Raw genomic sequence first — 22,214 nt, forward strand, 5'->3', positions numbered from 1 at the left:
TTTTTCAAATAACTTCTAAATGATAGACAACTCTCAAGCAATAGCTTGACTGTTGAATAGAGGATTAAGAAAAGTTGGTTGAGGAAAATGAAGAAATGAAGTGGTTACAGAAGTGTGGGAGGGGAATGGCTGAGACTGAGCCACAGTCCAGATATGGGACTGAATTTCTAGTGTTTCCCAGCATGGTCTGTATTGAAACTTCTCCTGATTGTATGGCCACATGATGGCCCAGAGCAGTAGCTAGCTCTTCAGAATTTACTGGCTCGTTAAACTTTCCAGAGTGGCTGCTTGCTATGGTCTGTGTTGGGGACTGGCAACCACACCAAACTTGAATCACAGATTATAAGAAATAACACTATCAGCAGCAGGCAGTGAATGCATGCTGACGTGAATGCCTAAAGAGAAGTGCACAAATGCCGAGGGATTTATTCCAAGTGGTGCCTCTCTACTCTCGAAAGTGGAGAAATAACTGTTGGAGTAGCTTGTGATGTTGGCCCTAGAGTTGTATGGGCTTGAAGAAGGATTATGCAGACTCTTGATGTGTTGTCTTCTCTTTGGCAGCCAGTAGGATGGACTCAGGGACCTCAGAGATGAGATGTTGGCACATGTATACCCAAAACAGCATAAGGACACTAGAGGGAGGGGGTGGAGAGACTTTTTTAGGTTTGTGACCCTGGACTTCACACCTCTGTGCCTCAGTTTTCCCATCTCTCAAGTGGAGATAATCATTATCATCACCACCTCATGGGGTTGGGTGAGTTAAGAAAAATAAATATGTAAAGTGTTAAGAACTGTGCCTGGCATGTAGTAGGTATTCATCCAAGCACCTGAGTTTTTATAGCTCTCCGTAAATGTCTGCTTAATGAGTGCATAAATGTTAGCCATCATATGAAGCTAGATGTTATTACTGCGTGCTTGTGTCAGCTGATACTATGTGATATGTATCAGCACTGTGAATGAAGAAAGTCACAACTTTTACATAGGTTTCAGGAGGTATATATACAGGTAGTAAAATTAATTGTGCTTTGACTAGCGCTGGAAGCACAACTGAAGCCGTGTATGTGTGTAAGCTGGTCATTTATATACAGGTTGTCAGTCCTTAGATGCCCAAATGCTGCCACTTTGAGGAATTCTTTGAGAGCTGCCAGTGGTGTTTCAGGTCCTCTGTGGTGTTCCCTAACATTTGTTATCGATGTGTGTGTATATGTCTCTCATCTCTTCTGTTGTCTGTAAGCTCCTAGAAGACAGAATCTCCAATAGTGCTCTGCGTGAAGCAGGCAGTCACTAAATACTAAGAGTCCAGACCAGGTTATGTTTTCAGCAAGACAGGGAAATTCATCAGATTTTTATTAGAAAACACTGCATAGAACATGTGTGTTGGAGGGATGTTATATATGGAGCTGCCTCTTTGTTGCAGGGAGATAGATAAAGGAGTTTTCTCATCACCTGTTGCATATGACTGTGATTCTGCAAACGTGTGATGGTCCCCAGACTATAGGCATGGACCTGGATGTCCATGAGAATTCAAGGAGGTTTAAGACATGTCCTCCACCTGCAAAGGCTGCAGAGACAGACCAGAAGCAGGCTGAAAGTTAAAGAAGGTAGAAGCCAGGCTGGGCGCAGTGGCTCACGCCTATAATCCCAGCACTTTGGGAGGCCGAGGCAGGCGGATGACGAGGTCAGGAGATTGAGACCATCCTGGTCAACACGATGAAACCCCATCTCTACTAAAAATACAAAAAATTAGCTGAGTGTGGTGGTGGGCGCCTGTAGTCCCAGCTACTTGGGAGGCTGAGGCAGGAGAATGGCATGAATCTGGGAGGCAGAGCTTGCGGTGAGCAGAGATTGCGCCACTGCACTCCAGCCTGGGCGACAGAGCGAGACTTCGTCTCAAAAAAAAGAAGGTAGAAGGCAGTTTGTGCTTTGGACTCAGAGGAGCGGAGTATGGTCTGCAAGCTAAGCAAAGGGAGGTTTTATGGATAAGTGGGTAGGTAGCAGCTTCAGCATTTGCAGAGAGGACGTAAATTACTTCTTTGGCTCAAATGACAAGGTGAGGTTTATATGACTGAGACCTAAGTGTGCTTCAGGACCCACTTACTTGTTTTTGCTACGGACAGCCTGGAACTGGAGTCAGAGCCACTCCAGTTAGGCTTTGTTAGCTGCATGGCAGTTGGGTGTTAAGACCACTTTGAGCTGAAAGGCCTGTCTGGCACTTCTCTACCAGTCTCAGCTTCCCGAGTGAAGATAAGACTAGTGCCCGCTTTCTAGGGTTACCAGGAGTATTAACGAGACAGTAGGTATCACCATTAGCAGATGGGCTGAACTTGGAGGAAACATTTGGGAAACAGCTTTATCAGGTGCATACCTCTGTCACCAAAGGCGATGTGGAATCTTCCCACCTGCCTCTTCAGAGCATCCTGGGCAGATCTCCTAGATTCCTAGTGATTTTCTGTAGGTTATCGTATTAAAAAGCCAGTTTTAGGTTTCTTCGTTCTACCAAACTCAAGAGTTTCAGAAAACAGCAGTGCTGAAGCATTAGTGTCGGCATCTATTTTTTTTTTTTTTTTGGTGTATGTGGGGGTCCTTGCTCCACTTCTTTGCTTCTTTCCAGCCGCTGCTGGCCCCTCCATAGTCAAGGGTCAAGGGAATTGGAGATTAGAGAAGTAGGCAGAGTTTTTTCACTTACCAAGTGCTGGTGCGCTCCCTCTGGGCTGCCGCATGTCTCCTGTCATGGCTGGCCTTTTGTAGGGGCACATTAGTGGTTTCTTAGAGCTGCCTCCCCGCAACTGTCATCCCACCCTCAGGGACCTTACAAGGATCTTTCCCTGATGCTCTGTCCAGCTGGCCTCTGCAGCCTTCACCCCCAGCTGCCCTGAGCCTTCTCCACTGGCAGAGAGTCCACCCACTTCTGCAAGGTCCTGCATGGGTCACCTGGCTGTCTTCTGATTCTGAGCTGTCCTGCTGGTCCCCCAGGAAATCCAACATCCTTGTCCTGACAGAGTTGCCCTGCTGCTTGCTCTTCCCCTGCAGCCTTCCTAGCAGCTGCAGCCAGGTGACGGGCAAGCCCTCTACAAGCTCCTGGGAACTCCCTGTGCTCTGGTCCGGAAACAGTATGGGGTGGGCTCATGAGCTTGAGCACCTCTGCAGTGCTTTAATGGGCTGTGCAATGCCATTTTTCTTTCTTGCAAGTCTCCATTCTTCAGGAGGCATTCTCTCCGATATCCTCATGGAAGGGAAGGGGAAATGCTGCAGAGCTCTCCTCTCTTTTATTTATTTATTTATTAGTTATTTACTTATCTATTTTTTGAGATGGAGTTTAGCTCTTGTTGCCCAAGCCAGAGGGCAATGGTGTGATCTTGGCTCACTGCAACCTCCACCTCCTGGGTTCAAGTGATTCTCCTGCCTTATTCTCCTGTGTAGCTAGGATTACAGATGCGTGCCACCATGCCCAGCTAATTTTTTGTATTTTTAATAGAGACGGGGTTTCGCCATGTTGACTGGGCTGGTCTTGAACTCCTGACTTCAGGTGATCCGCCCGCCTCGGCCTCCCAAAATGCTGGTAATACAGGCATGAGCCACTGCACCTGGCCTCTCTTTTTAACTTCCATTGGAAACCTTTCCTCCCAAGTCATCTCTAGCCTGCTCTGAAATGGGCTGTGACATTTGGTCACTGTGTAGCAAGTCCTGTGAGAATGAGCCTAGTGCCTGTCTTTAGAAAGTGAGTACTTTCTAAAGTGTGTGTCACCTATTGTCTCTAGTTTTGAGTAAACAGGAAGAGTCTCCTTCTGTGTTCTTCATAAGTTTCATAGTACAGGGCCTGGCCCATAGTAAACACCAGCGAGTATTGGGCATTATCATTATTTACCTTCTTTGGGCTATAGTTTTCTCATCTGGAAAGTTGAGTTTATGGTGGACTCTGCTCTGCTTGCCTCTTAGGACTGTTAACGTGCATCAAAGTATTGTAAGTCCATTTCATTTTTATCCTTTAGCCACAGCAGAACGGGATCTCTCCGCGCATGTTTAAGGCCTTTGTAAGCAAGAGCCACCCGGAATTCTCCTCTAACAGACAGCAAGATGCCCAGGAATTCTTCTTGCACCTGGTGAATCTAGTAGAGGTGAGTAGTCAGTCTTTGCGATGCTCAGCGGGGTTGTAAGAAGGGTGCCGAGCCACTCAGTGCAGTCCGCTGTGGCTTGATCAGAGTGCCTCCCCATTCTCTTCTTGCTTCAGTCTCTCCTGTCGAAGCTGGTTCAGAATCAGCTCCCTGGAAACTCTCTGCTCAGCCCACTTGATGTGACTGCTCTTCACATGCTAGTTTCCAGACACTTGTGGATCTCTGTGCTCCTCTTAACCTATATGTGTTATAGGAGTGCTTGCCAGTTATTCCACTCACAATTTATTTTTCCTGGTCTTTGTGACAAAGTCCCTTAAGAGCCCCGCATGGTATTTGGTGTCCTGCCACTGCTCAAAGATGATGACTCTGCTCACATCAGAATTGAATGCTATTAAAAACATTTTTTTTTTTTTTTTGAGACGGAGTCTAGCTCTGTTGCCCAGGCTGGAGTACAGTGGCACGATCTTGGCTCACTGCAACTTCTGCCTCCCAGGTTCAAGTGATTCTCCTGCCTCAGCCTCCTGAGTATCTGGGATTATAGACACCTGCCACCATGCCTGGCTAATTTTTGTATTTTTAGTAGAGATAGGGTTTCACCACGTTGGTCAGTCTGGTCTTGAACTCCTGACCTCGTGATCCACCTGCCTTGGCCTCCCAAAGTGCTGGGATTACAGATGTGAGCTGGAAAGCCACTGAGAATTTCTGAGTAAAGGCCTTTTTTCCCCCTGAAAAAACAACTTTTTTTTTTTTCCCCTTCTTGGTTACAACAGTGTTCTTTGTGGAAAATATAGAAAACACAAAGGAGAACATCAAAATCCCCCTTAATGCCACCCCCCTGCAAACAGCCAGTGTTTTTTTTTTTTTTTTTTTTTTTTTTTTTTGTCGCCCAGGCTGGAGTGCAGTGGCATGATCTTGGCCCACTGCAACCTCAGCCTTCCAGATTCAAGCGATTCTCCTGCCTCAGCCTCCTAAGTAGCTGGGATTACAGGCGCCCACCACCACGCCTGGCTAATTTTTTGTATTTTTAGTAGAAATGGGGTTTCACCATGTTGGCCAGGCTGGTCTCGTACTCCTGACCTCAGATGATCCGCCCGCCTCTGCCTCCCAAAGTGCTGGGATTGCAGGCATGAACCACCACGCCCGGCCAACAGCCAGTGTTCACAGTTTGGCATCAGCCCTTCCCGTCACTTTCCAGGTCTTATGTTAATTCTCTACATGCCCTTCCGTAAGCAGCGTTTTCACTTAAATGTTTTGCCACATCGTTACATCTGTTAACAGAGCATGATTTCTGTTTTATTTGTACCTAATTTATATGAGTGTATTTATATAATCATATTGTACATGTTTTCATTTTTCTGGGGCAGCCCTTTATTTTTTTCCCTTTCTCTTTTGATTGGCTTCTCCTCCTCCTTTCTTTTCATTCTATGAATTTCTCTCCCATGGTTTTTAATTTAATAATATTGACATAGTAATCCATGATGAACTGTATTTTATTTTACCAATCCCCATTTTTGGACTTTAGATAAATTCCCGTGTTTTGCTATTAAAGTGCATTGGTGAATGGGCATGCCCAGAGGAAATGTTTAATAAAGCCAACTGTTTACACCAGGTTTAGAGTTCATTTTCTAGTAAGTCTTAGTGGCTCAATATTCAAGCATTTACTAACCTGATACAATCCATCCTTCAGAGGAACCGCATCGGCTCAGAAAACCCAAGCGATGTTTTTCGTTTTTTGGTGGAAGAACGCATTCAGTGCTGTCAGACCCGGAAAGTCCGCTACACGGAGAGGGTGGATTACCTGATGCAGTTACCTGTGGCCATGGAGGCGGCAACCAACAAGGGTAACAATTCCAAAGCGGGAAGTTAGTACTGTGTGTCTTCATATGGGAAAACCCTTGAATCAGAGAGAATGGTTTAGTCACTGAAGTGTGTCAGGAGTAGACCCAGCCCAGATGATGTCTGCTTTGCTCATCTCTTTTCATCTCTTTGTTAGTTCCCATGTGACTTTTCCTTTGAGAAGAATCAAATGCATCACAGGTTTTATGGAGGCGTTATGGTTCGAACCTACTTCACTGCCTATAAATTTGGCCAACTACTGAGTATGGAGTCAGCATAATTTTGGGGAAAATTATTGGTAATGATATATGTAGAAAATTCTTTAACACTGTCATTTATAAGTTGTGCTATAAAGTCTGAGGGAAATGATCAGGACTGTATTTTTTAAAGTTAGACATTTGAGCAGAGGTCTCTTGAAATAATCCGGCTTTGGCACATGAGTATTTCAGCCACCTCTTCTGGGAGATAAATTGTGTCAGGGTTCTTTGTAAAGGCAAAGCCCATTAGAAGGGTCTCTGGACTTTGGAAGAGAGAAGGAGGCAGAGATGTGGCATTCATGTTTGGTGCCTTCTCCTTCCATCAGTCTAATCTGGTTCTTCCTAGGCAGAATAGACAAATGGTATTTCTTTGAATTAACATCGTATAAGCAAAATAGATAAAATAGCTGCTGGATTGCTCATCTCCTGTGAACCAGTCATTTTTGTAAAGTTCGGCAATTCCACTCTGCAGCCATAAAAAGGAATGAGATTATGTCCTTTGCACATGGATGAAGCTGGAAGCCATCACCCTCAGCAAACTAACACAGGAACAGAAAACCAAACACCGCATGTTCGCATTCATAAGTGGGAGTTGAACATTGAGAACACATGGACAAAGGGAGGGGAACATCACACACTGGGGCCTCTTGGGGGGTGGAGGGAAAGGGGAGGGAATTTAGAGGACAAGACAATAGGTGCAGCAAACCACCATGGCACATGTATACCTGTGTAACAGACCTGCACGTTCTGCACATGTATCCTGTTTTTTTTTCTTTTTTTTTAGAATAAAGAAAAAAAAGTTCAGCAAATCCCTGGATGGCCCATTTTCCTCTTTCTTGTGTGTGGGGAGTCATGGGTCAGTTTATGATGTTAACTGAAAAGTGATGGTTATGATGATTTGAGATGAAATGATTTTCATTTTCTATATGCTCATGCAGTTTTTGATCAATTTCAAAATCTTTCCAGTGTAGAAACAAGGGAATGGGAGTCTGTTGTTTGTTTCCTTGTTAGAACTAGGCTTCAGTGGTTTCTCTTGTCTACCTCAGGGTTACTGACTCACATGTCTGCTCAGGTCCATGATCTTTTCTAATTCTGTTTATCATTTATTAGTGATAACTATTTTTTTTTCAGAAAGGAGATTTATAATTTAGTCTCTGGAATTTGACTGCTGGGAATATCTAATGTTAGCAACCTAGATATAAGTACATCATAAACTGACTGGGGACAGGGGAATGAATTTTAAAAGCATCTAAGATGTGTTTAGGAAAACAGATATGTGTGTAAGTGTACTTACAAATTGATAAATCAGGAGTTTTTTTTGTTTGTTTTTTTTTCTTTTTTGGGTAATACAAAAGAAATGACCAGAAAGGCCATTCAGATCTATATAAAATTTTGACTACAGGCTAGTTTCCAGGACCAGATCTGCTGGTGCTTGGGAGCTTCCTCTTTTTCCCTTTGTATTTAATCATTTGAGTAGGAATAGCACAGAGGCCTTCGAGGTTGGTAGCCCTATGTCTGAGGTGTTGGGTAACCTCCACAGGAAGTTGTCTTGGCAGTGTTGGTTACTGTCATGGGTGTGTGATGGTGGCTAACTGCAGTCCTGTAGTTATCCTCCTCCTTGGCCTCACACCTCTGTGGGACCCATGACCTCTAATCATAGCTGCTGGTGGAACCAAATCAGAAAATGTATAACACCGCATCTGGTTCTTGGTTCTTGTCAGGCGCTTAGCAGTGGTGTTTTTTTTTTTTTTTTTTTTTTTTTTTTCCTGCCTTTGGTTATTTTATTTTAAACAGCTTAGAGTTAACAGGAATGTTTTTGTTACTTCTGTCTATGTGTGTGATCATTGGCAAAAATTGATCCCCTTACACAATATAACATCTCTTTCTGGCCTCATCTGTTGGGTTGTGGAGGAAGTGCTGATCAGGGTTTGAAGTCCAGCTTTGTCAGTAATTGGCTGGTTTTGACTTTGGGCCTCAGTTCTTCAGCAAGGCAGTGAAGGACTGAGAAGAGGTTAGCCCTTGGACCTTCACTGGCTATAAAATACTCTGATGTGAAGGCCTTGTTTTGGGAGGATGGCATTTGAATAAAGCCAGGATTGGCCTTTGGACAAACCAGGTTCATGGGCATTTATATCACACTCATGGTTTGACCCTCTCACCCACCCAGGCCAGGCCAAGCTCACACTTCCCTCCTGTCAGTCTCAAAGGGGAGCACGCAAAAGGATGTGAATGGCTCAACGCCACCTGTCGGTGCAACTCTAAAGACAGCCCCAGAACAGCCTTTCAGCAGGCGCATCTGGCTCTGTAAAGGACAACAAATAAGCAACCCTGGCCCAGCCCAGGAGCCTTCAGGGAAGACTGTTCAAAGAGGGTGCTTTTCATTTCCGTAGGGTAAGAGCGATTGCAAGGTCATTCATTTGCTCTTTCCCTCAGATGAACTGATCGCTTATGAACTAACAAGAAGGGAAGCAGAAGCAAACAGAAGACCCCTTCCTGAGTTGGTGCGTGCCAAGATCCCATTTAGTGCCTGCCTTCAGGCCTTCTCTGAACCAGACAACGTTGATGATTTCTGGAGCAGTGCCCTACAAGCGAAGTCTGCGGGTGTGAAGTAAGTGTGTGTATGTGTGGTGGCAGTGGGGTGAGGAGGGGCCTTTAGAGGTGGGGACAGGGATAGGGGAGAGGGAGTGGGTGTTCTTTGTGTCTGTGTGTATTTGTTCATGTGTGATGATGGGATTATGGTTCACACACCCTAATTGTCGTCATACTTCACTTGTGTGAGACGTGCCCAATAAAACAGGCCTGTGATTTATATTATATGCTAAGGAGGGGTTTTCTTTTTTCTTTTATTAAATGTAAGGCTGTGATTTATTCTCTATTAGGAGCCTGCCTGCCTTTCCTTCCTTCCTTCCTTCCCTCCTTCCTTCCTTCCTTCCTTCCTTCCTTCCTTCCTCTTTCCCTCCCTCCCAACCTTGCCCACACCCCCAGCCCCTCTCTCACCAAGAGGGTACAGCAAAGAAACAATCCCATACTCCCAAATGGCAAGAATGACATTATTAATGAAGAAATTATAAAAATACTTAAGACAGGCCTCCATATTTAAACTCCATTGTGCTATATTTTAACTCCATAATTAAAGACTTGGTCTAGAACTTAGTTGACTGTGTTTCTCCTTGGAGACTAGGAGTCTCAGGACATCTCAAAGTGGACAGGAAGTCTCCTGAGCATTGCTGAAATGAGCCGCTCAGGGTTTAGTCAGATGTCCTGTTTTCACATTGTGAGGCTGGTTGTCAGACACACACAAGTTTTTTTTCCCCATCTGCCACCCTAGTTGATTTGATACAGTCGAATCCTTGCCAACATACTTCATATCACTGCACTTATTGGAAAAACAGTGCTTACAGTGGCAAAAAACAAAGGGAGGTCTGAAAGTTTGGCTCCAGAAGTTTTGCTACATTCAGATATTCTTTGGCCATTTTTCTTTGAGGCTAAGATTGAGATTTTGGCTAACATAAAGGGGATTAAAGGATGGAACAGCTGGTGTGGGCTGTTTTTACCATGGCCTCAATAGCAGTTCAACCTGTATATATATAATATATAACATAATATATAATAATAAATATTATATAATATATAATATATTATAATAAATGTTATATTATATAATATATAATATAACAATATATAATATATAAATATACTATAATATTTATACTATATACTATATACTATATAATATATATACTATATAATATATTATATATACTATATTATATATACTATATAATATATTATATATACTATATAATGTATAATATATACTATATAATATATAATATATATTATATATATATTTTAGATGGAGTTTCGCTCTGTCACCCAGGCTGGAGTGCAGTGGCATGATCTCAGCTCACTGCAACCTCCGCCTCCTGAGTTCAAACAATTCTCCTGGTTCAGCCTCCCGAGTAGCTAGGAATGCAGGCATGTGCCACCAAGCCTGGCTAATTTTTGTATTTTTTTTTTTTTTGAGATGGAGTTTTGCTCTTGTTGCCCAGGCTGGAGTGCAGTGGTGCGATCTTGGCTCACCGCAACCTCTGCCTCCCAGGTTCAAGTGGTTCTCCTGCCTCAGCTTCTCAAGTAGCTAGGATTACAGGCCTGTGCCACCATGCCTGGCTAATTTTGTATTTTTAGTAGAGATGGTAGTTCTCCATGTTGGTCAGGCTGGTTTCGAACTCTCAACCTCAGGTGATCCTCCTGCCTTGGTCTCCCAGAGTGCTGGGATTACAAGCGTGAGCCACTGCGCCCAGCCAATTTTTGTTTTTTTTAGTGGAGACGGGGTTTTACTATTTGGCCAGGCTGGTCTTGAACTCCTGACCTCAGGTGATCTGTCCTCCTCAGCCTCCCCAAAGTGCTGGGATTACAGGCATGAGCCACCATGTCTGGCCTCAGCCTATATTATATGTTCTCTGTGAAACCCCTCCCTCAGGTTTCTGCTGTGTTTCAGATTATAGACTTCATATGTTAACAACAGGAAAGCAAAAACAATTTATTTCAAAAAGGAAAAACAAGCCATATTTGTTAAAATTATTTTTAAAAAGCTCCTTATTCAAGGGAAATTAATAGTAGTTCATTTGGGATCAGTTGCCCATCACTAGGTGAGTGTTCATCCTAGGACTGCTCAGTTGTAGGCGTGGGTGGTTGTGTGTGTGCATGTTGTGTATGTGTGCACATGTGCATGTGCCTGTTTGTGTCTTTGCAGATAACAGTTGTTGAGTTCTCAAGTTCAGTGTGAGAGATACTTTATTACAACTCAGAGATATCTTTGGGCAGTTAGACCTCTACACCCTCTATTAGTGATGGAAGCAATTTTTAAAAATCATTGACAGTAGGTGTAAGACTGATTCCTCGAACATTTATCCTTTTCTCTTTGTGCTTTTGTTCTGATTCCATTTTGGAGGTGGAAGGTGATCATGGGGCCTGGAAGCTTCGAAAGCCCCAGCATCAGGTGTGAGCTGCAGAGTGGGATATTGTTCACTTGCCTGGCCCTCGGCCACACCTTTCTGCTCTTCAGAAAAGTGCCTGGTGTCTTAGAAGTGCAGGGTGTGACACACTCTCTGTGCCTGCCTCTCCCTATAAGTGTCTTACCAGGAAGCAGCGTTTACAACACCTGGAAATGGCCCATCTTTAAAATGCGGACTGAGAGGTATTAGCTTTCCACAGACAGGCAGATTCCCTGAGCCCAGGGCTAGTGGTCAGGAGACCTGGATTCTTCTCCTGTGTCCACCTCCCACCTTAGCTTCTGTCCTGGGGCAAAGTCACCGCCCAGTGATTCCATCTGTAATGGAGAAATGATGCTGTCCTGAATTTCTCCTCAGATGCTACAAAATATTCAGTTGTAGGCAGTGCTAGCCTATCTATCTAGAATCCTCGAGGAGGGGTTTCTGCTTCCTATAGTTCTTACAAGGACCTTTTACCTTTTCTTTTTTGTCTGCATACACACATGCTCTTGCATGTGCCTTTTATATACATAAGAAGAATTAGTACTGGGCATATCCAATTGTTACGAATTGAAAACTAGTCCCTGTGGGAAAGAAAAAGACAATGTTAAAGGTCATAAAGCAACTGTCATTTATTGCACATTTGTTATTGCCAGGTCATGTGTTAAGCATTTCCCATCAATGATCATATTTCATTCTCTTAGTAGTCTGAGGTAGGTACCATTATTTTCTCATTTTATGAAGGAAGAAATAAAAGACGTAATTGGCCAGTAAGTGGCAGGCATGGGATTCATTCCAGTCTGATTGAGTTCAAACTCTCAACGCTTGTTATCGAGCACCCCTATATTCCTTGTCATGCTTGCTTATCCTTACATTTTTGTAGTCTTGCTTTTCTTTATTATGCTTTATCATGTTTCAAATATAAGTTTTGAGAAAACCACTTCAGTAGATTTCTAAGAGATGTTATTTTTATTTCCTGCAGTGTAAGCTGTGATTCAGTCTACATTTTATTAATTTGGGGCCTTGAGTTTTTCTTTTGTTACACCCAGAGCCTGAAGACCAGGAAGAGGCAAAAAAAATGTCCTAAATATCTTGGCGGATCTTGCATCAGTGTGGGCCAGACGTAAAGACCCTTCTCTTAAATGATCATGAACAGACTGTGTCTGGGAAGAATATTAGTGCTTGGAACGTTTATTCACCCAGCAAATATTATCACTCACTTAGCATATTCTAGGCAATGGGTTGAACAAGACCTAACTCCTGCCCTCAGATAGATAAAGAGTTGAGAGGGAGAGATTTTTACTTACCCACGATCATTTCTAAAGAGAAAAGCATACTGTGGGGTTGCAGAGCACAGACTCTGAGTAGATGCCCAGTGTTTGAATGCCCAGGCTAGAACTTATTGGTATGTGACCTTGGCCAAGTGACCTCACCGCCATAAGCTCCGGCTTCCCTATCTGTAAACTGGGGATAATAATGGTACTTTCTTTACAGGGTTGGGGTAAGGATTAAGTGAGATAAGTCGTGTAAAGTGCTTCACACAGAGCAAATATGGGATGGAATTGTTATTTCTGTTATCTTTATCTTCCTTTTTTTGTCTTTGATGATGTAATTTGAGTGTGGTGGATTGATGATTATATTTTCAACAAGCAGACAGGGTAAGATTACGGATTTTTTTTAGTTGTTAGGTTTTCAGTACTGTAGACATCTTAATGTCTGAATGTCAGGAAGAGGTACACTTTATATTTCTTTCTCAATACCATCTTTATTGTATTTTTGCCTTAATTATGATTTAGCGAACAATCAATATATTTTAAATAATGTTAACAGGTTGTTAACAACAACACAATATTGTTGTTGGGACCTACTCTAAGCACTTTATATGTCTTAAAGCATTTAATTCCCATAACAGCTCTTTGAAGTAAATTTGCTGTCTATCTAGATCATTAGAATGACTTACATTCTAATGATCTTTATTAAAAACATATCGCTTTCCAAGAAATATTTTAATTCCAGGAATTAATGTTAGGAATAAAAGAATAAGCTGAACATAATTTATAACTTTGCTAGATTTAACTAACTTGATGTCCCCAAACTGCAATAAATGAATGCAAAGCATAGCTTTTGAGATTGATTTGAATGGATACATACTGAACAGTTACTACATGTGAGCGATTCAACTTGAGACCCTATAGAGGTTACAAAGATGAATAAAGAATGTTTTTCCCAATAGGGCAAATATTATGTGAACACCATCTAAATCTACTTTCTGGTACTTTTAGGTTGGCAGCTACCCATAACACAGTGATGTGTTAAATTGTCCCTGCCCCAAACTTGAGTTATTTCCCTACCCCTACTATGGTATTACAGCTGACACTCCACCTAGATACTGACCACAGAGCAGCTTCAAGAGTCTCAGGGATCCTGAGTCATATTTTGGAAATTATTGGTTGACCAATGTCTTTTGGTTGATTTCACTGTTATGTATTTTCCAGATTTTAAGCTAATGTGGTAGGAAGAGGAGGTGAGACAAAGAACATTTTTACATTAAAATATCATGGCCAGGTGTGGTGGCTCACATCTGTAATCCCAGCACTCTGGGAGGCTGAGGTGGGTGGATCACATGAGGTTAGGGGTTCAAAACTAGCCTGGCCAACATGGTGAAACCCTATCTCTACTAAAAATACAAAAATTAGCTGGACATGGTGGCAGGTGCCTATAATCCCAGCTACTCAGGAGGCTGAGGCAGGAGAGTTGCTTGAATCCAGGAGGCAGAGGTTGCAGTGAGCCAAGATCATTCCATTGCGCTCCAGCCTGGGCAACAAGAGCAAAACTCTGTCTCAAAAAAAAAAAAAATTTATATATATATAATTATATATAAAATTATATAATAAAATTATATATATAATTATATATATAAAATTAAATAATATAATTATATATATAAAATACAAGATGGAAGTTGTTTTTTGGTGCAGTTGAGGACTTGGTGACATTTAAATAAGAATAATGTTTATTACTGCTTCTCAGAAGATAGAAAAACCTAATTAGAGATAATATATAATTTCTGGAGAGTGAGCCTGGCTAATAGTAGATCAGTTGCTTGGGATGATAAAGCTCCTATTTTCTGAGCGTCTTTATATTACTGCCTTTATTCTTCTACCAACTTTGTAATGGAGAATTTGAGATACAGGAAATTTAAGTAACTTGCCTGGGGGTAAAATACAGATAAGTGACAGTTCGATTCAGCATCCAAGGCTTTGTAGCTTCTAGCTCTTTCGTGACAAAATAATCATGCTAATTCCTTAGGTATATACAATACTTTCTAGTGTGCCAAGCGATTTCACATCATTTCATGAACATTGCATGGCCTGGCAGGTAGACATGATTAGTAAGTCCATTTTGTAGATGGATCAGGGAGGGTCAGTGATTTGCCCAGATTTGGAGTGAATGAAGTGGCATTTTCAAGACCCACATCCACGTCTTTTGACTGTTTTTTGTCCCGTGTTCTGTCCCTGTGCTGTGCCTTTTCTCTGACACTAGGGGGCAGCAATACATTTGCATTAATTTTCCAAATCCTGGGAAGATGCATTACAAGTAGAAGGCAATGACTTAGATTTGAAAAGTGGAATAGGGGAGGATATTCTAGAATTTTTTATTTTAAAAGGTATCTGTGATACCTATCAACAGCTTATTTTCTTTTTTACATATACCTACCACACCTACATTGACTACAAACAAAAATGGTTGTTAAAAACAGAGCTTGAACTAGGGTATGAATTTGGTGTACAGGTTGAACAGTCTGTGTATAAAATTGCCAAATCCATGCCCAGGAAATTGAGCCTTTCTGAAAGTTTGGAGAGGATTCAAGATACTGGTAATGTGTATTAATTTTAAACTTCAAGGCCCAGATTCAGATGTTTTGGATACTTATCCCGTAATATGTCTACCGCTAGGATCCATGTGGCCATGGATTAGGTACCACAGTATTTTAATGAGGCCCTGGCATTTCCAATAGTCAACCTCAACCAAAGTTTCAGTAAGCCGTTCGTCTGCCAACTCTGTGCTATAAGACAGTGACTCTGTGTGGAAGTGGAAATGGAGGTGGGGGTGTTTCAGGATCACCTGGGGAGCCTTTTCAAACCCCACATACATGTACATCATACATGCATGCCATAAACAGTCAAAAATATGTCTACTAAATTCTAGCAAGGATTTCAGAAAAAATAAATGGTTGAAAAGCACTTTTCAGAAATATAAAACACCACAGCAAAGTAAAAGTAACAATTTTGAAACAGGTCGAAAAGCATTCTTTTTTTTTTTTTTGAGATGGAGTCTTGCTGTGTTGCCCAGGCTGGAGTCCAGTGGCGCCATCTTGGCTCACTGCAACCTTCGCCTCCGGGGTTCAAGTGATTCTTCTGCCTCAGCCTCCCGAGTGGGGATTACAGGCGTGGCCCTACCACGCCTGGCTAATTTTTGTATTTTTAGTAGAGACAGGGTTTCATCATGTTGACTAGGCTGGTCTTGAACTCCTGACCTCAGGTGATCCGCCCACCTCGGTCTCCCAAAGTGCTGGGATTACAGGTGTGAGCCACCGTGCCTGGCCAAAAGTATTCTTAAAGGATAACATCCTATGTTAAACATTTTCTTCTTGTGAAGAGGACAGGACAAATGAGCAGGGGAGAGCGAATGTGTGTCCTCTTATATGTCTGTGTTTGTGTGTTCCTCCTCTTCAGTTCAGCCGTTGGAATGGCCAGGTGTGCCTCAGACAAAGTTGATATGCTTTTTGAACTGTATTACAATACTTATTGCCTTGTTTCATTGATATATCCCCTTGTGTTTCCCAGAACATCTCGCTTTGCTTCATTCCCTGAATACTTGGTAGTGCAGATAAAGAAGTTCACTTTTGGTCTTGACTGGGTTCCCAAAAAATTTGGTAGGTATCTTTTGCTTGCTTTTGCTTAAAACATCAAATGAGCCATTTAAACAACATGGCATGTGAAAGAGCCCATGTAGTTGGCTGCCACAAACAGTTCCATTTCATTCTTCTATCATTCTCACCTTTCTGTTTTGAATCAGAGTATATGATAAGAACTGACAATACAAATTCCACCTGCTTACCCACCCCTCCAGTTATGGTTTCTGGAATGACCGAATTCTAAGAGTGTAAACAGAATCCTCACATTGTCAAATAAACAGTGCTTTCCAAACTTGAACGTGCATATGAATTACCTGGGATCTTGGCTAAAATGCAGATGCAGATTAGGCAGGTCTGGAGTGGGCCTGTGATTCTAACAGGCTCCCACATGATGCTGCTGCTGCTGCTGCTGCTGATGCTGTTGGTGCTGCTGGTCCACAGACCACACTTTGAGCAGCCAGTGGTTGAAGATGCAGTCTCCTCTTAGCATCTCTCCTCTGCCTCTGAGCAGGCAGGTGTGGCTGATGACATTCACTTAAATCATACATATATTATTAATAATAAAGTAGAAAAAGCCAGTTGCATTAGACAGTAAAACAAAAGGATGTGATTTTGGCTTCATGAGGTTTTCTTCATGCTAATTTTAAAAGTTCCTGACCATTGTTAGAGGTTAATTTTTCAGACAATGCATAAAAGCCTTTCTCCAGCATTATGATCTGATGCCAAGGGTGTTACTAGGTTGTCCTCAGTGGCGTGGAAGAATGTACAGTTTCTCAAGCAAGTACCTTGGACTATTTGCCAGACTTTTAAAGTTTTTATGTTTTTAAGTACTTAAGAAAAAAAAACCAACTAAATCTTATGCTGGTTAACTAAGCACTTGTCCGAAGGGGATAGGTAAAAAGGATGTAGAATCGGCTGGAGTGATTTCCTAGAGACCTCCAGCACTAACAGTTACACAGCACTTGTTTGTGATGGGAAATTGTGCTGGGCTGTTACTGATCCTACAGGAGATCCTCCCTTTTCTTGACGGAATAGTTTTGTGAGCAGAGGAAGACAAGAGGGCAGGATGTTGACCACTCAGCTTTTCTTCCATGGACCTGAAAAGTAACTGAGAGAAAAAACTTCCTTGTTCTGAAGGCTTTGAATTGCCTTGGAGATAGTTTGCTTATTTTCTTTGTCCTTGGAATTTCTGTAAAGGAATACAACATTTGAATCCCATTTCATTGACTTGCTGAATTTTAAGGAACCTCAAAATTTTCTTTAATGAACCTGAATTTTTCTCTTAAGGAGCAGTTGTATTGATTTTGTTGGTCAGTTTTTATGTTTGGTTTTGCTGCCTCCTGAAATTTAAATTTGCTTTTGTAAACTAAGCTCTGTTCTTTGGGTCGTTGTTTTAAAATAGGATTTATGTACCTGGTGTCATCACTGATTCTGGGGGCAGTACTTTCAGGTTGTTTGCTAGCCCAAAAGATGTATCCTGTACCAACATTTGAACCCATTTTCCATTATTGTCATCTGAATATGTGCGATACTAAATCTTGACAGGGTATCAGTCAGACAAATTTTGTATTTGAATAAGTCAACACAACAACGGAGTCAAGAAGTTAAGAAAAGTACTGTAAAAATACACTAGAGATTCAATTAATTTCTTTAAAACTTCATTATTTATTCAAAACCATATTTAGAATATCCATAGTACCCATCATGATCCGAGAATGGGTTGCATTGTCAAATGGGGTTGCAAACTCAAATGCCTAACAAGGACAGGGTAATAATCTAAATGAAGGAACTGGGCTGAGTATAGGAAGCTTGTAGCTAGCTAGCTTGGCCTTGCTTGGGTGTTCCCACGTTGAATAAAGAGATGAACTAGAAAAGCTACCATAAGAATCAGATTAGCACAAACATGATGCTCAGGGAGCAACAAGGAGCAGTGGGGTCTGTGTCAGACTAGCATTGCACCATTGTCTAGGGTAGAAACTGAAGATCAGCTCCAGATGGTTGTTACCATATGAGCATATGCTACAGCTTTATGCTTTTCAAAATAAGCTGGAAATCTGGATTTTACCTTACATCTTCTGATTTAAAATTTGGAATTTGTTGTTCACACTTCTAAAATATCAAACAGATTGTGTCTGGGCCACACATGGTCTATGGGCTGCCAATTTGTGACCTCAGGCTTAAATGATTTGCTCTTGTTTGGTGTGAAATCCTGCCACCCACTGTATTTTCCCTGGGTTCTCCACTAATACCTGATTAGTCTTGATGAACCTGCTGGTCGAGCGACATATTCTAGGGAATTGAAAAACATCCCTTAGCTCTGTCTAGACACGTGCATGTAGAGTTATAGTGCTGGTATTATAATAAGCACAGAATAAGTGATTATGGAGAGCCCAGTGGATATAATCTCTCTCATTTTGCAGATGTTTCTATTGATATGCCAGACCTACTTGATATCAACCATCTCCGAGCCAGGGGGTTACAGCCAGGAGAGGAGGAACTTCCAGACATCAGCCCCCCCATAGTCATTCCTGATGACTCAAAAGGTACCATCTCCTGCCAGGAGAATATGCTCTACCCTCCCACCCTGTTCTATAGGAACAGTCTCTTTCTTCCACCACTGTGTTGCTGCTACCACCACCACCCACTGGGGGTCTAGCTGCCTTGCTGTGATGTAACCCACCACCGACACACAGAAAGGGGGCATAGCTGCAATGGTAAACATAAAATAGACATTGTAAGAGGCACAGACCCATCATGTGTGGTCGAAATGGACAGTGTTTTTCTGTAGGCTCTTAGTCTAGGGAAGCTGTCATTCTTGGGAGTACCTTTGGACAACCTAAAGGGGAAATTGAACGGCGTGAGTTGGTTTTAAAAACTATGATGGCATCTTACCTCCCCAGCTTTGTTACTGCTTCATAGAAAGGAAGAGGTTTGAGTTTCTCTTTGACTCTGTGACCCTGTCACTGGTCATTGTTCAGAATACATAACTTTTTTTTTTGGGGGTGGAGCCTTGCTCTTTTGCCCAGGCTAGAGTGCAGTGGCATGATCTCAGCTCACTGCAACCTCCGCCTCCTGGGTTCAAGCAATTCTCCTGCCGCAGCCTCCCGAGTAGCTGGGACTACAGGCGCACACCACCATGCCTGCCTTATTATTATTATTTTTGTATTATTAGTAGAGACGGGGTTTCACCTTGTGAACGAGGATGGTCTCGATCTCCTGACCTCGTGATCTGCCCACCTCAGCCTCCCAAAGTGTTGGGATTACAGGCGTGAGCCACTGTGCCTGGCCTCATAACTTTTTAGTGGAAAAAGACATGCCAAAAATAGTTGTCTCACCTTTGTGGGTTCAAAAACAGTGTCAGAAAAATCGTGGTTTAATTATTAGCTCAGTTATCCCGATGAAATCAGTTTCATTCTGGCTTTGTTCACTCACCTGTTTACTGTTCATCTTCCTAATGAGTTAATCAGGTAAATTAACTCATAATGACAGAGCGCTCTCTGGGACCGTCTACTAAAGGTTTTCCATCAGTTAAACAGTGAAGCTGGTCAGGTATAAAGGAAGATGAGTCTAGAAGGAGCAAGATAGGATTCAGATAGCATCTGTATTTTGTTGTTCTCTAATGCTGGGTCAGATGCTAAATTATAGAGAAAGAGTAGAGAAGGGACATTCTAGGTCATGTAGTACAGTTGGTTCATTAAAGGGGTTAAAGAAGGATCAGCATGGGCATCAGATAAATATAAGAAGGTTTATTAGTACTGCTCTGGCTCTCTCTGATGTTCATAATAAGATCTTTGGTTTGTAGTTACACAGAGCTCTTAGAAATACAGAGAGAGGGCCAGGCGTGGTGGCTCATGCCTGTAATCCCAGCACTTTCGGAGGCCAAGGTGGGCAGATCACGAGATCAGGAGATTGAAACTATCCTGGCCGACATGGTGAAACCCCGACTCTACTACAAATGCAAAAATTAACTGGGAGTGGCCACGTGTGCCTGTAATCCCAGCTACTCAGGAGGCTGAGGCAGGAGAATCGCTTGAACCAGGGAGTTGGTGGTTACAGTGAGCTGAGATTGTGCCTCTGCACTCCCACCTGGTGGCAGAGCAAGATCCCGTCTCAAAAAAAAAAAAAAGAAAAGAAAAATACAGAGAGAGGCCGGGCACAGTGGTGCATCCCTATAATCCCAGCACTTTGGGAGGCTGAGGTGGGAGGATCACTTGAGCCCAGGATTTGAAACCAACCTGGTCAGCATAGTGAGACACTGTCTCTACAAAAAATAAAATATTTAAAAGTTAGCCAGGCGTGGTGACTGGTGATGTGTGCCTGTAGTTCCAACTACTCAGGAGGCTGAGCCAGGAGGATCACCTGAGCCCAGGAGGTTGAGGCTGCAGTGAGCCATGACTGCTGCACCACCCTCTGGCCTGGGTGACAGAGTGAGACCCTGTCTCCAGAAAAAAATTTTTTTAAAGAAGAAATAACAGAGAGATAATAGGGAAATAGTAGTTTGTTAGGATAATAATCAAAGTATCATGTTTTAACTAACCTAAATGCCTGAAAGCTATTACTTTCTCTCATTACTGAGGCTGGGGTGGTCTGTGTGCGATTGAGGGACTGACAACAATGTGTGGTCCCTAGGGGTGGGGAGGGCAATTGGGAATGCTCTGGATCAATGGGTTTTCTTTTTCTAAAACTCTTCAACATGGTTTGGTCTCATTTTCTGTCCTCTCCCTTAATTTCCAGATCGCCTGATGAACCAATTGATAGACCGTATGTATCTTTAAAAATGTTTCCCAATGTCCTACTATTGTTACTAATCTGATGAATTTGTCTGTGAGAGTTCAGTAAAGAGGCATTGTTCTGTAAGTGTGTGTGTGCAGCTTTTCCCAGGTGGGAACGACTCTGTGTCTGCTAGTCAGTGACACACTGATCAGGTGGCCCGTGGGGCTCAGGAGAGTGACCATTAGCATGAGGCTAACCAGCCCTGGGTCACAATCTTGGCCTGCCATTTATGACTGTGTGACCTGAAGTAATTTACTTACCTTCTCTTTGCCCCAGTTTCCTCCTGTGTGAATGGGGCTAGACTTGCCCTTTCTTCCCTCTCTGGCCACTGAGTAGGCCTCTTTGTGCAATGGTGGCACATGGTCAGTCACTTTTTCCTCTCCTGCTGTAAGACACATAATGAAGACACACAGCTGACAGGACATGATAGTGTTAATTAATGCTCTCAAGGATATTAGTTTGACTGGATTGTTTGTTAATTTTATAGCCTTTTAGTTCCTAATCCTGTGGGAGTTGATACTCTTGGTTTTCTAGAAAGAACATAAAAAAAAAACAATAGACAGTATTTAGATATTAACTAGGAGAAAGATAAAGCATTTAACACTAGATACTCTAAATCTTTTGGTCTGTAAAGTCTTTCAAGACAGTAACTAATATTAATTTAGGAGTTTGAATCTTACACATTGCAAATGATTGATCATGTAGCTTAGACCTCCATGTTTCCTTTCTTGAGACAATTATGTTTTGCTGATTGTTAGAGGAGTGATTAGAGTCAGCAAGAGTCAGCCTGCCATGATCTTCACATGCTACCTGGTAGGACTGTGGGTAGCCTGGGACATACTATTCCCACTGCGAATAATCTAATTGTAATAGCCGCTGCTAAAGTTTTTGAATGCTTACCATGGATCATTTTGCATTTATTGTTCCATAAATTTTTTCAACAGTCTACAACTCTAGTTTTTATAAAACAAGGTCCCAGATCTCACTGGGACAGGTCTACAACTCTACTTTTTATAAAAAATGGTGGGAAGGGCAAGGCAGGTGACATTTTGTAGAGGATCAAACTTCCTAGATCTAGGAAGTTTTGGAGACCCAAGACCTGGGACCAGAACTAGGGCTAGGAATTACCGTGCTTCTCAGGCCACTAGACTATCTTGGCATGTGAGAGGTTTGCTTGTTGCGTCTAATGCTGTGGAGAGCTGACCTGCGGGATCTCACGCCATGGGAAGTGATGGGCATTTGGAACTCACTGTGCCAGAGGAGACTGCCTCTGACTGTGAGAGCATGCAGCCATTTTTTAGTGTTGCTGGTTTGGCCATTTGTT

At 42.4% G+C, this 22,214-nt stretch overlaps 2 protein-coding genes across 3 annotated transcripts in view; one reads left to right on the top strand and one right to left on the bottom strand.

Moving 5' to 3' along the window:
- The window catches only part of MRPL47 (mitochondrial ribosomal protein L47), a 195,995-nt gene that overhangs the window by 169,401 nt on the left and 4,380 nt on the right, over positions 1-22,214 (bottom strand). The gene's annotated exons all lie outside the window — the stretch shown is intronic.
- The window catches only part of USP13 (ubiquitin specific peptidase 13), a 129,627-nt gene that overhangs the window by 82,921 nt on the left and 24,492 nt on the right, over positions 1-22,214 (top strand). For both annotated transcript variants that reach the window (XM_050780108.1, XM_050780109.1), the window contains exons 11-16: positions 3,990-4,115; positions 5,800-5,953; positions 8,639-8,813; positions 16,047-16,135; positions 18,538-18,660; positions 20,852-20,878. In XM_050780108.1, the coding sequence (XP_050636065.1) occupies positions 3,990-4,115; positions 5,800-5,953; positions 8,639-8,813; positions 16,047-16,135; positions 18,538-18,660; positions 20,852-20,878 (694 nt within the window). The remainder of the gene's footprint in view (positions 1-3,989; positions 4,116-5,799; positions 5,954-8,638; positions 8,814-16,046; positions 16,136-18,537; positions 18,661-20,851; positions 20,879-22,214) is intronic.

This window comes from Macaca thibetana, chromosome 2, assembly GCF_024542745.1.
Source record: "Macaca thibetana thibetana isolate TM-01 chromosome 2, ASM2454274v1, whole genome shotgun sequence".
NCBI lineage: Eukaryota > Metazoa > Chordata > Mammalia > Primates > Cercopithecidae > Macaca > Macaca thibetana.